Genomic DNA, 18,336 nt, shown 5'->3' with positions numbered 1-18,336 from the left:
ATTCTGAATATTCTCAGGGAAAGATGAAACCAAAGTAACTGTAACCTTGTCCATTTCGATGGATGGCTTGAAAAATGATGAGGAGTCTACATGGTAAGCCATCATTTTTTGATGCCGGACAGCCAGACTTTGTGGGACATTTTTGAAGTTTTTTGTGTTGCGAATTGTTTGTTTGAAGAATTTATGCTTTCCTTCAAACCGCATTGTCCACATATCTCTGAGTGGCCCATACACCCTGATCAGCTGCGGATAATGTTCAATGAAGTGGTGCTTGGGGCGCAATGTGAAATGTGGAAATACTGTTAAAAGTAAACCTCTGTGGTCTGAGATCTTGGCTTCAAGAAAATCAAGAGAATCTTCAGTGAATCTAAATGACACTGACAGTTCCAGGATGTCCTTCAAAAGCATTAAAATTCCCCATGTGTGATCATTCTCGGGGACATCAAAACCAATTATGAGTGGGAGAAGTCTTAGCAGTGCCCAGTTTTCATGGGCGTTACCGCCAATGGTATTTCTAGAGGCAAATGTGGCTGGGATGGTCTGAGGCTTATCAGTTTTGTCTGTGAATTTGTAGGGAAAACGTTTGATGGCTTTGTTCAAGGAATCAAGGGAGATGTACTTCTTGGAGATAAAATCTTTAATGCACAAGGCCATCTCAACGGGGATGATACCCTCCAGGAGGTCGTGCATTATGTCAGGTGGAAACCCAGTAACAGTGTGGAAATGTTCCAAAGTGTCTCTTAAAACACAAGGAGCTTTCACACTGTACTCTTTCACCAAACTTGGATCCTGTAAAACTTCCGAAACTTGCCTGTCATGAGTCTGGCGGTTTCTGCTCTCAAATGCTCCTGACCGGACTTCTGAATGTCACTCTTCTGTGCCATGCAATGTCGACATGGGTGCTGCACCGTGAAGCTCTCCTGGAACCCAGCCAAAGAATGAGCACCTAGGTTATCAGCTGACACATAGAGCACAGTTCCTTTCACACACTCGCCTAGCTGCTCAACATAGACAAGAGTTACCAGCACTTTTTGTGTTGCCAGTAGGTGGCGCTGTGCCGAATTGCACAAAATTCGGCACTGTTCTATGTTACGTTCCCAGCAGCACACTCTCCAAGTTTGAAGTCGATCAGATGAATGGCTATGGAGATAAAGCGCTTTTTGTGTTGCCAGTAGGTGGCGCTATGCCAAATTGCACGGAATTCAGTTCTCTGCACTCCGTTGAGTCCCGCTAAGCGCACTCCCCGAGTTTGAAGTTTGAAGTTGATCAGATGCATGGCTATAGAGATAAAGCGCTTTTGAGTCCCCCCAATCACACTCCTTGAGTTTGAAGTCGATCAGACGAAGGGTTCTCAAGATAAACCACTTTTTGTGTGGCCAGTAGGTGGCGCTGTGCCGAATTACACAAAATCCGGCACTGCACTGTGTCGAGTTCCCATCAGCGCACTCCCCAAAGTTGAAGTCGATCGGACGAACGGTTCTCAAGATAAAGCACTTTTTGTGTTGCCAGTAGGTGGCGCTGTGCCGAATTGCACAAAATTCGGCACTGTTCTATGTCAGGTTCCCAGCAGCACACTTTCCAAGTTTGAAGTCGATCAGATGAATGGCTATGGAGATAAAGCGCTTTTTGTGTTGCCAGTAGGTGGCGCTATGCCAAAGTGCACGGAATTCAGCTCCCTGCACTCCCTGTAGTCCCCCTAAGCGCACTCCCCAAAGTTGAAGTCGATCGGACGAACGGTTAAACAGATAAACAGAATTTTTTTATGTTGCCAGTAGGTGGCGCTATGCCGAATTGCACGGAAACACGGCACTGCAGTGCACAATAGGGCACACTCCCAAAGTTTGAAGTCGATCCGACCAACCCGTCCTGCAGCTCGCATTCGCAGCTCGGCCGCTCCGTATAATTGTGAAAGTGTCTTTATTGACAGATGAAAAGGCTGTTATTTACCCTTTGTCACCACTTGGTGAGTAAATATACTGGATGTGTAACTAAAACGATTAAAATTGACTAGGGATGCACCGATTGCCATTTTCTTGACCGATTCCGATTTCCGATTTTTGAATAGTCTGACTTGCCGATACCGATTTTTGCCGATTCCGATTTTTTTTCTAAAAACAACAATTGACAGCTTACACAAACGTTTTTGTAACTTTGTTTGAAAATTAAGATTCATAGAACAATTCTTACATCTAATGGGGATCCAAATAATCTTATCTTATCTTATCATTTGCATGAAGTAGGACCATCTCACTCAAACACATCTCAAAATAAAAGTGTTCCAGGTTAGGCTACTGGACAGAGCTTTTTTGTGCAAATACAATGAATACAAAAATTAAATTAAATCCAATAGCCTATATCCCACAGCTATCATGCATTTACTTTTCCAAAAGAAAACAGGTGCAACAGAACATCAAAATGATCCATGGACAAGGAGTTTATAGACTGGCTCCAGACCAGTCCTCTTGAGTAGAGGGGAAATGAGTTTATGAGTTACAGTAACGATCTTCAGTCTGAATATCAGGCGGAGTTTACACACAGTCTGAAGTTTGGTATGCGTATTTTTATCTGCCATCCGAAAAAATATCGTCACGCACAGAAATCCTTGCACACTTGTGAGTCCGATGCATTTTTATTATTATGTCCGTCGTTCTATTTGCAATACGAAACAAATAGTCTCTCCTGTATCTACGTTACAACATGACTGACAGGCTGAGGCACCAGCGCTGATGTGGAATGGAAAAGGCAGGTCGGGGAATGGTTATACTGGACACAATGCTCGCGTTCACCTCGCCAAGTCGGCTGTGCACTGTGGCCGGGTGCAGCAGCACTGCTTCCCGGGTAGAGAGAGCAGAGAGAGGGGGGCCAGTGAGGTGAAGCGAGCCGCTCAGACTGGACGCCAGCCGAGCGGGACTCGGCCGCATCTCTGTCTCCACGGCTTATTTTCGATTTGCATGTGTGACAAACTGCGAGATTTGTCTACTTCACTGACGGTGAAAAAAATCCACGAGGAAGGTATGCTGGCGTGTGTGGTGTGGTGGCTGGGTGCCTGTCTCGGTGCTTTGGGGTGCGCGCACGTCATGTGAAAATCGGCTCACAGAATCGGCTATTTAGAGTGACCGGCGCAGATCACCGATCGAGGCCGATCACGCGAAAATCGGCCATTTCCGGTCACGTGCCGATCGATCGGTGCATCCCTAAAATTGACAACTGGTCCGCAACTTTTTTTCCCCATGTATCTACCGGTCCTTGGTGCAAAAAAGGTTGGGAACCCCTGTGTTACACAACTGGACAGTCATGTAATTCAGGTTACTTACAGGTCAAAAAACATGTTTTAGTATTACTAACCAAATCGATATTGAAATTAATCGAATCGGATTAAGTGGGTAAAGGCAAATAATAGAACAGCTCGAACAGTCTGGTAAGCTCAGAAAATGACTTCACTTTACTGCAGCCTTTAAAACCAGGAAAAGAGGACTATGCAATATCACAATATTACCATAACAAAATCTAAGACGAGATCTGTCTCATCTAGTCACAATATTGGCCAGCCATAACCTTGAGTGCCATGCAGAAACGCTGAGACACAATTTGCAGAAACAGCATTATAAACGTTGATTATCAATCTGCTTCTTTAAATGATATAGTGAAGTGACGATAAATTACTTTGTTTGAGACACGCGCACACACACACACGCACCTCACTGATTGCTGTGTTGACTGACTGGCATTTTATGGAGGCGGCGTTCTGGTTCACCGTGGATGTATTTAAAGCTACCGTAGTTTGACTGTCAAAATCCCTTTACCTCGTCTTTTGTTGAAACGTCCATTTCGTTTAGGGATGGGCATTTTAAGCAATTTAAATACTCGAGTACTCTCCTTCTATTATGAACGAGCACTCGAGTACTCGCGCGGGGGGGGGGGGGGGGGACGGTGGGGGTCTGTGTGATTACTATGGTAATGACGGAGCAGGGGTAATCTGCTGTGTGTGGGGCTGTTCACACATAACGTTTGCATTTTTGCATGGAGAAAGCGTTACCTGGAGCATGTGAGGAGAGGGACTGACTGACTGTGATATTAGGTGAGGTGACGCTAAGCTAACGTCTAAAGCCTACCTCAGACAGCATCTCCGATGGTTGGATGGATGGCATTAGCGCTTCGGAGCGGACAATATTGTTGTCAAACAAGCGAAGGCTCAATTCCAATACATGTCCATTGTCCAGTATCATCCATTTTACTTCATGATCACTGTTACACTAACGTAAATCCACGGATTACAAGGTCCGGTGTTCTGCCAAAAAGAGAAAACTGACCACTGACCAGTGTGATTAACGTTGCAGCTGCAGCTAAATAGTGATCACCATGAAACGATTGTCTCCCAAAAAGCGATTCTTTCTCCACATTTCTTGTGACTAACGTTATGGGAAACGACAGTGTAGTCAGTAAACTACTGCAAAGTTTTGAATGAGTTTTATCGGGCGTGTGCTATGAAGAAGCGTGCATCTTTCTCCTTCGGGAGCATATCTTCAGCCACTATTTTCGGGATGAGCTGGAAAACTTCCGGTTAAAACTTTCAAAATAATGTTACTTAAACAAAAGTAAATAGCTTATTTATGCACGTTGGACGAGAAAAGGCTATTTCAACGAACGAAGCAGCAAACCTTGTATCAAAATACTCGTTGTGATGTTATATGGCGTGAAACTATGGCTGTAACGCATTACTCAAAATAAATAAGGTTACAACTTTTATTTTGAAATCAACAAAGCGGATGACGTACTTGTACATTCTGGCTGACTTGACGCCCGTGCAGTTCATGCTGCCAGATCCACATAACGATGCATGCGTAGATTTAGACCATTTTAAAGGGGTGGGGAGTGGGGCGAGTACCCGAACAGCGGAAACGTTACTCGAGTACTGACGTTATGAACGAGTACTCGAGTACCCGAGTACTCTCGCCCATCCCTAATTTCGTTGCTGTGGTAAGGGACACTAACGTTCTCATTCGCTATAAAGTATGAAGATGACTCAGTGGCGTGACGGCAGCGATTTTGTTTCTGCATGTTCTGCAGACAGTGTGAGCATCTTCCATCAACTCAAGTTTCTATTTTTGTAATGGACAGTTTCTTGTTATGAAAATGAAAAAAAAACATACCTTTCACACACCCTGGGGCTTTTGGGCTTAGTGCAGGCTTAGTGCAGGGGGTTTTCAAAGTGGGAGGCTCGCCTTCCCAGGGGGGCTCCAATCACTTTCAGGGGAGGCTCAGTGACTGGAAGTAAAAACAATATTGCATTAGTTATTACATTAGGATATCATAATAGAATAGCCTAAAAAATGTGTGATTAGGTTGGATAGTTCAGAGATGCAATAGTTTTGGTGAATGGTACTGTTGTTTTTTCCCAGGTTCAGAAACAAATAATTGACTTCAGACACACCTTTTCGACGTATGCCTATTTGGTGTAGTCTGAAGATGTGTCAAATAGCAATATCAGGCCAGTGTTTCCCCTACAATTGTACAGGCACTGCGAGGACCCCCGCCAGGCCAGAAAAAATTAGGGGGATGATGTGTTTGCAAATTTCAATAGAAACCTTTATGGCATAATACCATACAACAAAACCTATATTGGTGTTGACAATAATATATACAAGAGCACTAAATAACGCCAAATACACATTTATTCAAACAATAAGCATTTGCTTCAAAATTATGGCCAATATATATGGCCAATATCAATATAATTAAAATACAGTGATCATCAGAGATGCACAAGTATTTTTTTAAGTCCACGTCAGTTTGTTATGATGCGATCTTATCCACTTTTTTATACGGTGTCTTGTCTTGTTTTCCTTGTACTGACTTGATCAAAGCAAATGTCCCTTGTAGACAATAAAGTACAACTAACTTTATAGGGTAACATCAGAGTCACTGCACCATTACTGTATGCAACATGATTCTGAGCAATTTAGTTATAATCACTTGATGAACAAAACTTTGGTCAAAATATAAGACAGTGCTATGTGGTTCATTTGAATTTCAAGAACCTGGTTAAAAAAATGCTATTTTCAAGCTATTCCAGTAGGCTACTTGTTTTTTTTTCTCTAAATCCTAGCACTTAACTCATTCACTGCCAATATCTGACTGGCATTTTTGGCACAGGCCAAGTATTTCCATAATGTTTGGTCATCTTTCAAGACCCACAGTAAATTCTGTACTAGGACTACAGTGATGTCCAATACCTCGAAATGAAGATCTAAGTCTCTACTTTCACCCCCAAAAAGAAAGTTAGCTTTTAGCATGTTCTGTACTCTACTTATAACCCTTTTTATACACCCCATGTTCACCAAAAAAGCCTGTCTGGGAAGAGAAAAGGGAGAAAAAAGCATTTTTGTAAAAGGGCACAATCTCAGGCATAACTCACTCTCAATTCTTTTATTTTGAACTGTATTGACATCAGACATGTAAATATTATTCGTTAGGACACAAATGACAAAAAAAAAATATATATATATATATATATACACACATGAAGTGCTTTTTTTTTACATTCAACAATACAGTTTACTCGGTGTGAGTGTGCAGACAGACAGACAGACAGACAGACAGACAGACAGACAGACAGACAGACAGACAGACACACACACACACACACACACACACACACACACACACACACACACACACACACACACACACACGATCCCCCTTTTAGATTTCTAACCCAACATAGGATAAGCAATAACCACGCCCTGTGGCGCTGGGATTGGCCAGGAGCAACACTGGAGGGCACGCAGCCCAGCAATTTCATGAACCAACTGAAGAGCTCTTGAGAAGGACAGCGGGCTGCTGTGAGTGCCTTCTGCCCGCTGCTGCCTAGCTGTTCCTGTGTTTATTTTTGATTTGTTCTGGTACACCTGTCCTCGTCCATGTCTCCCTGTCATATCAACTCTGCTATTTGATCGTTCCCGTTTTCCCCTCGGCTATTCAACACGTCCTCACCGCCCTCGCAAACTGATCGATCATTTCCTCATTCCTCCGATGATCAAACACATCTCTTGATTACTTTCTCCCGTTTTCTCCTGGCTGGCACAGAGGAAGGCGACTCCAGCTCGTGCAGCGCGCCGAGGGCGTTTCAATGGCGTTTCTCCTGTCTGCACAAGGAAGCGTTACCCGTTCTCTGCTTTTCCTCTTGCTCAATTTCAAAACAACAGCTGCGGTATGTGTTTGATCGCGTGCTGTCGGCTACCCTTTGAAGGCAGGGACCTGTGTCTGTGTCACAGGCTGGGCAAGTGTTTGCTGCAGGCGCTGCACCAATAAAAACAAAAACACGTCAAACACGTCCTTGGCGGGGAAGGCCATTGCTGATAACACGTCAAAGACGTCATTGGCGGTGAATGAGTTAAAGGACCTTGTATGTGCACATCCCTAAGCCAGGTCATAAAAGGGGGGCATGCAAGTCAAATGTTACATGGTCTCCCCTGATTCTAGGTATAGAGGTACTTGGTTCGACCAAGTAAAACAAGTTTTACCTGAGCCAGACTATATTAGCCACGTTAGCATCGTTAGCTTCCAGAACAGAGCAGAGATGGTACAGGGAACAGTAGACAGAATATCATATTTTCTTCATGCAGTAACAAGGCTTGAAATATTTTCTTTGTGGCTGACTGTTGCTGTAATATTGCGTTGTGGTCATGGCGTGAACATGCACAGTTGCCAAGAAGCCAGAGTCTAGCAATTCAGCTACCACTAACTAGCAATCAGCTAACTACGCTAATGCAGGAAATGCAAAGGCATAATGACAGAGGAACCAAGATGAGACTGTTGAGGATATCAACATGTTGCTCAGACATATTATAATATGACTATGAAAAGCTATACACAGATAAAATGTAAACATATTTACTGTCCATCAACGTCCGCCATTTTGTGAAAACGTCACAAGCAACATGGGCAAACCTGTTCGGTCTTAAAGAGACAGGCGCCAGTAAAAATAATGAAAACGTACTTTCTAAGACAAGATTGTAAATTAATGATTACTTTAAATAATACAAGTCGATCTTCATAATAAAAACGATTATTCTACAATTCGAAATGCATTGTCCATCCCTACTCCACACACCATGGAGCTTTTGGAGGGTGAGATGACTTGCATTAGGGAAGACGGCCAGGCCAAACTCAATGTAAAAATGTGTCACTGACTCGGAGGCCAAAAAAATCATTTTCTGTTTAACCAAGAGCTGAGAACAAAATAGCATGCTTCCCGAATTGAAGACTGGTCCTGAACAATCCAACACAATTGTTTTTTGCGGCCATTAACGTTAATAAGCACACTGCATTTGCTGGAACTAAAGTTTATTCTAACGTACTTTCAAAGGCATGCTACGTCAGCAGATAACGTTAGCTTTATAGCAGCTAGGCTAATGCCACACATGAACTCGCCTCTCTTTATCAGTGGGGTTTTGACGTTTTAACGTTACACCATTGTAGGCTATTGTTTGATTGTTTTGTTACTTGGTCTGTGACTGCAGCAGAGGAGAGTATCGCGGCAAAAAGGGTGCTTTTTGGCGGCTAATGGTAACGCAAAAATAAAACACAAAGTTACTCTCCAAACCCTGACCAGTTAAGTTTGCTGAGGTAGACAGGCAGTACAAGTTAATATTTGAATAGCTGAAACTTACCTTCTCCTAAATTCCAATGGATGAAATGGCTGTGAGACTGTGAATAAGCTCTGTCTGGTGTGGTATTCCTCCTGTCTTCCGTGTTGAAATGAGCGCGCCTGAAAGTGGGGAACTGCGCATGTGTAGTCTCCGAGTGCTGCCGAGGTCTCCCGAGTTTTGCCGATGGTCCACCTTACATGTACTCTTAAGCAAACGTTACTCATCATGACGAGTATAGTTACTTTACTCACCAGAAAGTAACCTCTACTCAGTAAAATGAGCAGAGTATACACAAACAGTAGCAAATTGTAAAGGTTACTTTTTTCTTAAAGTAAGGGTAGCAATTACCATTTACAGTGAACCGCAAAGCTGTCGAGGCGACTTCCTGAGATCAGAGAGGCGCCTCGAAAAAGACCCGGTGTGGAAGGGAGCCTACACCAGGCAGGTGCACGACATGGTTGCCAGGGGGGCCGCGGTCAAGCTAACCAGGACTGTGTTGGACAATTGGAGCGGAGCTGTGTGGTGGGTGAACCACCTGACAGCACCTAACCCACACTCTGTCTCCACACCGGTCAGGCTTGTCTGGGACAGCAGCCAGGAGTTTAGGGGTGTGAGCCTAAATTCCATTCTGCTGAAGGGCCCGGACGTCCTGAACCCCATCCGGGCGGTGTTGCTTCGTTTCCGAGAGGGGCTACATGCGGCGATCGGTGACGTAGCCAAGATGTATAACTCGGTGTGGCTGGAGGAGCAGGAGGTGCACGTCCACCGATTCCTGTGGAGAGACTCTCCGGCCGAGGACATCGAGGACTATGCCGTGGTGCGGGTTAACATGGGCGATAAGCCAGCTGGCTGCATCGCCCAGGTAGCCATGCGTGAAACCGCCCATCTGCCGCAGTTTACCCACATGGTGGAGGAGAGAAGCGTGATCGTGGACAACGCCTACGTGGACGACCTCCTTGTGTCCCACAACGACCCCCAGAGACTGAGCGAGATCCTAGTGGGGGTCGAAGCCATACTCGCAACCGGGGGGTTTTACCTGAAACCCTGGGTGCGGTCTGGCCAAGGTGGGAGGCAGGGTGTTGTCCCCGCTAAACCAGAGACTATCGTGTTGCCTAACCAACTTCGAGCAGAAGACAACAAGGCTCTGGGAGTTGGTTACAACGTGAGTGAAGACAGTCTCTTTCTGATGGTGGCCATTAACTTCTCCACAAGGAAGAAGAAGATGCGCACCGAGCTCGACCTCACCGTGAAAGACATAGAGGAGAAGACACCTGATCCCCTTACCCGCCGCTCATTGCTGAGCCAGGTAGCTGGACTTTATGATCCCCTTGGCCTGGTGACGCCCCTGAAACAAAAGGGCGTCATTCTGGTCCGGAGGGCTTTTCAGGAGGCCGGGACATTGACCAAGGATACGTGGGACCAGCCGCTGTCTAATGAGCTACGCGGGAAGGCGATCAAGCTCTTCAAGGACTATGCGCGGTTGAGTACCGTCTCTTTCCCTAGGAGTATAACACCCTTGGGTTGGGAGGGTAAACCCTGGGGGATTACATTCTCCGATGGCAGCTGTGACTCCTATGGGGCGGTGCTCTACCTGCGCTGGGAGACCCCGGGCGGGGTTGAGACGCGGCTCGTGGAGTCAAAAGCCAAATTGACCCCCCTCGATCAGAAGGGCGAGGCGGTTAAGGCGGAGATCTGCGGGGCCGTCTTTGCCACGCGCCTGAAGGGACACATGCTGAAGCATGGACGTTTAGAAGTGGAAAAGTGGTATCACTTTGTGGACAGCCAGACTGTGCTGGGGGCGATCCAACGAGAGAGTTATGGGTTCCAGACCTTCTTCGCTAACCGTGTTGGTGAGATACAGAAGGCTGGACCTGTAACTGACTGGTGGTGGGTTCCCGGTCAGTATAACGTGGCCGATCTAGTCACAAGAGGATGTTCCCCTGAACAGCTTGACGGGGACTCCCTGTGGCAGAAAGGTCCCGAGTTCTTGACCAGACCAGTAAAGGAGTGGCCCATGAAATCTGCTGCAGATGTGGCCGCCGGCGCCAGGGAGATCGTGAGCAATCTACAGAGAAAAGCTTTCTCTGCCGTCGTGACAAGAGCCCAGGCAAAGAGGTCGTCAACACCAGTCGGGGCCATCGTTGGGGGAGGTGCGACTGCAGAGTCTTCTCCGGTCGGTGCCATGGGGGCCTCTCCAGGTGGTGCTCCAGGGTCGTCGTCGTCGGCCCTTGATATCTGCAGTCCGAGGAGATTTTGGGGCTCAGCTCTCGTGGGTCAGATGGACCTTTCGAGGTACGGGACCTTAACCAAACTTTGTGGGGCCGTGGGGTGGGTCCGCAGAGCCGTGCTCTCATTCACCGGGATTCGGACCGGTAAGCGAGTGCGGTGGGAGGCAGCGCTCACAGTCAAGGAGCGCGAGGCTGCGTTTCAGGACTTATGCCTCGCTGCCCAGGCAGGGGTGTCCTTCCCCACGACAACTCTCAACCGACTCGTTGTGAGCAAAGATAATGAGACGGGCCTTTTACTATGCCGCGGCCGTATCCAGACTGTGGACGAGGAGATTCCCGGGGTTCCGTTGATCCCCTACAAAGAACGCATCAGCACCCTTCTTGCCGAGGAAGCACACCGGGCCAACCATGAAGGCGTTGCCGGTACCCTCCTCCGGAGGAGAAAGAGGGCCTGGGTGTTACAAGGCCCTAGGACCGCCCGCCAAGTGGTTGACTCTTGTGTACACTGCCGGAAGCGCAGAGCCAAGCTGGGCACTCAAGTAATGGGCAGTCTTCCCCCTGCACGCACCAGACCAGCCGCGCCTTTTGAGTACACCACGCTGGACTTGTTTGGCCCGTACACGGTCAGAGATGCGGCGAGGCGGAGGGCGAAGATGAAGGTCTGGGGTGTAGTATTTAGTTGCATGGCCTCGAGAGCGGTCCATGCAGACTTGGTAGAGAACCTGTCGACTGAGGGCTTTCTCAAGACATATCAGCGATTCACCGCCTTGAGGGGTCATCCCCAGAAGCTCTGGTCCGACATGGGGACCAACTTTGTGGGGGCCAAGCCAGCGCTGGAGGATCTCTACAGCTTCCTGGCGGGCATCAACAAGGAGGATGTCCAGGGGAGAGCAGCGGCGGCCGGGACTGACTGGGCGTGGGAGTTTAGCCCTGCAGACTCGCCGCATCGGAATGGAGCAGCAGAGGCGGCTGTTCGTGTGTTGAAGAGAGCGTTGAGCAGCGTGGGTGAGGAGGGTGACCTTACCACCTTGGAGTTTCAAACCCTCCTCTACCTGGCTGCCAACCTCTCCAACGAAAGGCCGATCGGAGCAAGAGCCCAGGTTCAGGATGAGACTGTGGACGTTGTGACGCCCAACTCTTTGCTACTGGGACGAGCGGGGCCCAGTGGCGATACCGGGGGATTTGACTTCCCTACCTACCCGTTCAGTCGTCTACGGGCTGTTCAGGTGGGGGTAGACAAGTTTTGGAAGCGCTGGAGTCAATTGGCTGGCCCTCACCTTTTCGTCTGACAAAAATGGCATGCTCCGGCCAGAAATGTCGCTGTCGGGGATCTGGTCTGGGTCGCAGACCAAAACGGCCTCCGAGGTCGTTTCAAGCTGGGTCGGGTGGTGGAGGCGTGTCCGGATGACAAGGGCGTTGTCCGGGACGTCAAGGTGAAGACTTGCCATAGTCTCCCCATCAGCCTGAGCCAGGCGAAGAAGGATAAGGGACCGTGTCCTTCCTCCCTTCTCCACAGGGACGTTAGGAGACTGGTGGTGTTACTGCCAGTGGAGGAACAAGGAGGGGCCACGCTGGCTCCTCAGAGTGCCTAAGAGACACTAACAGTAGAACCAGAACTGTCCTCAGTGTGCTGTTATAGTGTGCATTTTTTCTAACCCTTTTTTCCTTCTAAGCAGCACCGTTGTGTTAATTGTTTATTGTGGCCTACTTGTTCAATGACCAGTAGCCCAGGTGGGAGGTGTGTTGTTTTCTGCTATTTGAGAAGTCGAAAAAGTAAAGTGTTGAAGTAGAATAGTGGCCTCGTGCGGTAGTAGTGGTCACTCGCACTTTATTAGTCTTATGTTTATAATTACTGTTTCTTTTATGGGGTGGTAAATCTAATATGTAAGGGGATGCAACATATCTTTATAAGTAGTTATTATTTTGATTAATGGTGTGGTCATATTTAATACTGTGTAACGGTGGGGTGTGTATTTGTTTACGTTTAATGGTACGTCAGGTTTCCTCTGTTGCGCATGCGTCGACCGGCTGATCCTCATATCTGATTTCGTTGTCGTTCTGAGTGGTATGCGGAGCTGGTAAGAGAAAAGCTGTGATAAATAATATTATTACCTGTATGTTGCTACCATTAACGTGATCGGATATGTGTCTTATACACTCGATACCATTACCATGTCGTTAATGTTGCTGGTGTCTGTGTATTTGTGTTTTACAGTCGATTACCTGCTGGCAACCGAACTGGTTTACTGTACACAGTGTAGCATAGCATATAGCCTGTATGAATGAATGTGTGTGTGAAATAAACGGTAAAAGACAGTATCGAGTTTGCTTGAGTAATTCACCGTCATCCAGTCAAGAACGCACCCCGTGCGGAGGGAGATTATTGTGTCAAAGTAGTTGGTGCAGTAAAAACCGTACAACTACAGCTGGCAAAACAAACCGGGGCGAACGGAGGAACTCTCATCAGATATAAATAGTTTTGCGGGGTTTTACAGGGATTCGGACAGTTTTCTTTTTAGATACTGTCAAAAGATTATTTCACTACACTTCCTCCAACGGAGAGGGAAAGGTACATCGAGAAAATGAACTCAGTTGGCCTTGAGCAGTGTCCCTTTTCATTGCCCAAACAACGCTGGATAAACGATCCCACACAGTGGCCTGAAGTGAAATACTATGACATGAGCTTTTAGGCATGTTTAAATGAATGAAAATAACGCTGGTGTAACATCAGACAGATGGCATCAGATGCGCTGGCGTTCTCCTACAGTATGTCACGTAGTTGCACACAAAGATCATATATATGGAAGATGAACACTCCAACTTACTTCCTTGACAGCTAATTCCACATTTTCTTCTCGTGAATGCTCAATGGCTTCCTTGTTTTGCTCGGGAGTACAAAAAAACTTTAATTGGCGATTTTTTACATTTGTTGTGTGCGCAGCCCACCACACAATAGCCCTGAAAGTCTGTACAGATTTTATATATATATATATATATATATATATATATATATATATATATATATATATATATATATATATATATATATACACATTATATACATATACATTGTGCTTATGTGTGTATGATTTGTGTGTGGGCCACCCATCACAAAGGGCCACTGTGGGGCCACCTTTGTGAAATCTGCCTGACTGAACATGCATTTGTGTTGCTTACTCAGTGTGGGTCCGCCCTATACGCTCACTACACAGCTTGTGTAAGGCCTCCAACACTGTAAAGGCCCCGCAAAATAATAATAATAATTGAGCAAAGGAACTTGCATTGATCAGAAGTGACAACTAATCGATCCATTGCAACACTAGTGCACAGCAATCCAGGGCCGCTGGAAGTCATTTTAAGCAGGGGGTGCTGGGAGGAAGGGACTCTCGGTGGGGCCCGCAAGGGCGTTTTTTTTAAACATTTTTTTGCCATATTTAGAGGAATATCTCATTTTAAATCAACATTAGGATACTGTTGTGATGTAATTATTCAGTATTTTCTCCTTTTCTCACTCATTCAGAGCAAAGAGGGAGATATATAGCATGATGATAATGCTCTATATCTCCCTATTTGCTCTGAATACACCAGTTAACATGACACAGACTTAACATGATAGAAATATTATCAGCAAACTTAATGACTAGACTAATTATTCTGATCTGAATGGCATATATCAAGAAACATTGACTCCTCTCTTTGCTGTATAGTGGGAGGTGCATTTTTGAGTAGGCTATTAAAATAGCATGTCAAGTTCACATTTCTTTATTGCCAGATTAAACAATTCGTATTGGTTGTTGGTTGGTTCAACACAACATGTGCGTGCATGCGCGCTTCTTCTTCTCTAGCCTACAAGCATGTAACTTCCTTGATTGTTATTGTTGAATAACCGAAGGTCGGCAGTTCGTATCCACCCCTGGGCAAGCCCTTAACATGGGTTGCTGCAAGTACCACCTACACAGCGCCGTTATACAAGCATATCTGACAGGTACTCAGGCGCAAGGCTGTTGAGTGATTTAAAAACCAATCCCCCCCCAATGGGGGGTGGGGGTGTGTGTGTGTGTGAGAGAAACAATAATACTAGTGTGTTTAAAATGAGATATTCCTCTAAATATGGCTAAAAAAGATCCAAACATGCAAAAGGGAAGAGGCCCACTGAGAATGGTCCACCCCCTCTGAAATGAGAGGGTGACTCCACCCCCTGGGTGATATGTATAATTAAGATGTGTTGATATCTGTTATGTACCTTGTTATTTATTATTTATTGTATTGTTGTTTTGTTTGTGCTGGCAACCTGCCCTGGGACTGCAGATGGAAAATAGTAATTTGCTATAATCTGGTGCAAAGCATCTTTTCTCTCTGACATCAATGTTATCTCTGCACATGGCCCCTGACAAATAAACTAAAGTAAAACTAATCAGAACGTGGTCCAGAGTCCCCACGGTAATGATGCGCTGCATGTCCGGGTTGCTCCAGATGAATGATTTTTGGTTTTTCAAAGACAGAAAAGTGGATTTTATGCAATCATTTGGAAGCGGCCACTACATTTATTTAGAAGAAGAGGATGTTAGGCGTCGGATAGCGTCTTCACTTCAGGTTTCTGCTGTGGTTAAAGTGTTTAATTGTGATTAAAACAACTGTTATTATGATTATTACTATTATTATGACTAGGATTATTATCATTGTGATTATCATCATCATCATCATAGGTATATTCATTCAGCATAAAGTTATTGGTATGCTTGTTCTCAGCTCTGTTTTCATAATAACTGATTCTACATTAAATCTGTCATCACAGACTCGTTGAATGTGGACTCACAAAGACTCACTGTGAAGTCGTGGCCTCAGCTCTGAAGTCCAACCCCTCCCATCTGACAGAGCTGGACCTGAGTCAAAACACGCTGACAGATTCAGCAGTGGAGCTGTCTGCTGGACTGGAGAGTCCACACTGTCGACTGGAGACTCTGAGGTCAGACATGCTGTCAGTTCTTTGTTCATTAATAGATGTTATGAATATCATGCTGACATTTAATGTAAAGAACACAGGAGGTGGAGATGAGCACCCAGAGACTTCAGGTGAGGTGCAGACTGTCTGAAGAAGGCGTCAGGTGAAAAGATGGAGAACTGCACACTCTGTTATGCTTCTATATTTAAATCAAGTTGTGACCTGATGAAAACACACTGTGCCTTCATCAACGTCACAAAAAGTGTAGACTTTACAGCCTAACATAAGAGATAAATAAGGTTCAGCTGGTGCAACAGTTACCCTGGTCTCAATGAGGACTTGGAGCTCTCATCATACTTATAGCCAGGGGCGGTTCTAGGCCGTTTTTGGGTGGGCTTTAGCCCACCCAAAAATAGTCTCAGCCCACCCAAAAAAATAGAGGCAAAAAAACCTTTTTTTTTTTTTTTTTTTTTTTTTTTTAATCCCTCTCCAAATCCATCGTGGTCATTAGTAGCAGTTTCTGACTACACTCAATGCGCTGTGTGCATGTTCCCCCCCCCCCCCCCTATGTTCTTAGGGTGGGCTGAGACAAAAATTTAGGGGGGTTCAGCCCACCCGAAAAGTTTCTAGAACCGTGGCTGCGCAGGCGCTCCCTCCTCCATCTATCTGCCTAATCCCACATCACTTCACACAGGTCACACACAGTACAGCAGCGAAGTGGTCCTCCACAGTCCACACAATCGTTCTCCCCACTCATGATCAATGAAACTGAGGTGAGCATTGAGCAGTCAGAGTCGTTAGTAGTTACTTAATTAGCGCATATTGATATGCAAATTAGCACGTAACGTTGTCGTAGGCTAAACAAAAGAACTTGTCGCTGTGCCTGCCAGACAAACAGGTGGACTGGAGGAAGGTAGGTAGGCTACCATGGCACCAGCCAGCCATGTCATGCTAGCTCGCAGTAAGCGGGTGTAAATGGATGTGATGTTTTTTGAGAAGCATATGGGCATAAGTGACAAACATTTTCAAACGGGTCCCTTGTTATCTGAATGAAATTAAGCCCTTCAGAAGTGGCTGCTTTACACAGCCTGTCTGATGTGATGATGACGATAGCTTAACATGCGTGCATGGCATCACTTATGTCTTGCTGTGATGTTAGTTCAGTATCTCAATAAAAGTTCTTACAGGCTTGTTATTTCCCTCTAAGGCAGGGATGTCAGAGATACGGCCCGCGGGCCGGATCCGGCCCACGGGCAGGTTTCATCCGGCCCGCGAGATGTTTTGGAATATTAAAAAATATATATATATATATTATTATTATTATTAAATTCGCACCCCATTATCATGAACTACGTGTGGCTAATAAGCAAGCTAAGAGTTCATTCATAAGTTAATTAACCTGCACTACAAGGAAGTATGTCAGTAGGTCATCAGGTGTAAACAAAGCCGCCATGATGCCACGCTGGAATTGAATCGCGCATTCAGCTACCTACCAAAAAACAAAAGAATCAACAAGATCAGGCGCGGACTGCATAATCGGGCACATCGGGCAAATGCCCGGCCTGGCCTGGCCTGGCCTGCAAAAAAAAAAAAAAATTGTGCCCGCAGTCAGGCCACTCACTGAACAGCAAGCCAGGCGCCGCCTACTGGTTTACTAGTGGTTTTATTACTTTATTCAGGATTAAAGTGGGTGCATCTCATTGTAAAATTGGACTTGGCCCAAATTGGGCTTCAAACGGCCCAAATCTGGCTTTAAACGACCCAAATTGGGCTTCAAACGGCCCACATCTGGCTTCAAACGGCCCAAATTGAGCTTTAAACGGCCCAAATTTTTCTGACGCGGGCATGCGCGTCGGCCCGTATCGGCCTGGCCTGCTTGGTATCTAATGCCCGGCCTGAATTATGATCCCAGTCCGCCCCTGAACAAGATGCTGTCGAAAAAGAGAAAGGTTGACACGGAATGCAGGCAGTTTCAAGAGAAATGGAAAGAGCAGTATTTCTTTTGTGAAGTAAATGGGTACAGTAAATGAGTCGAATTGATTTTAGTAAAAAAAAAATCCGGCCCCCATGAGGTCTCAGTTGAACAAATCCGGCCCTCTACCTAATATGAGTCTGACACCCCTGCTCTAAGGGACTGCAAGGCAGATATTTAAACAGCCTTGTTTGTGTACAGTACCAGTGGCATGGGAGTAATAAAAAGGGATTAAGGACCAGGACCCCTGGTGGTCAGTAAGATGGGCTGGTTGAGCCAATGTTAAAATTATCTTTATTTATTATTTATTTTTGCTTTAAAACTATTTTTTAATTTTCTGCTTAAAGTTCATGAAAAAAGTGGCATTCTTGTTTTTTCACACAATAATTTCATAATACCATTTGTAATGCCACCGTTGTAGTGCTGTTGTTCAAAATTAAAGTACATTTTCTCAGATTTATTGGTGTCTTTCTAGTCACACAATTTAATAGTCAGTGTTTACCATACACTGATCTATTTGTGGTGGTACACCCTACATAGATT

The 18,336-nt window shown here is 45.6% G+C and overlaps 1 protein-coding gene across 1 annotated transcript in view; it reads left to right on the top strand.

Annotated features, from left to right (window-relative positions):
• The window catches only part of LOC310798133 (NLR family CARD domain-containing protein 3-like), a gene marked incomplete at its 3' end in the record, with an annotated part of 126,566 nt that extends 110,594 nt beyond the window's left edge, over positions 1–15,972 (top strand). The window contains exon 5 of the mRNA XM_083660617.1: positions 15,675–15,972. Coding sequence (XP_083516743.1) covers positions 15,675–15,972 — 298 coding nt within the window. The remainder of the gene's footprint in view (positions 1–15,674) is intronic.
• Between the last annotated feature and the right edge of the window lie 2,364 nt (positions 15,973–18,336).

The sequence above is a fragment of the Poromitra crassiceps genome (genome assembly GCF_964638095.1).
Source record: "Poromitra crassiceps genome assembly, chromosome: 2".
Classification (NCBI taxonomy): domain Eukaryota; kingdom Metazoa; phylum Chordata; class Actinopteri; order Beryciformes; family Melamphaidae; genus Poromitra; species Poromitra crassiceps.
The sequence above is the reverse complement of the archived record's forward strand: the minus strand, read 5'-3'. Positions and strand labels throughout refer to the sequence as shown.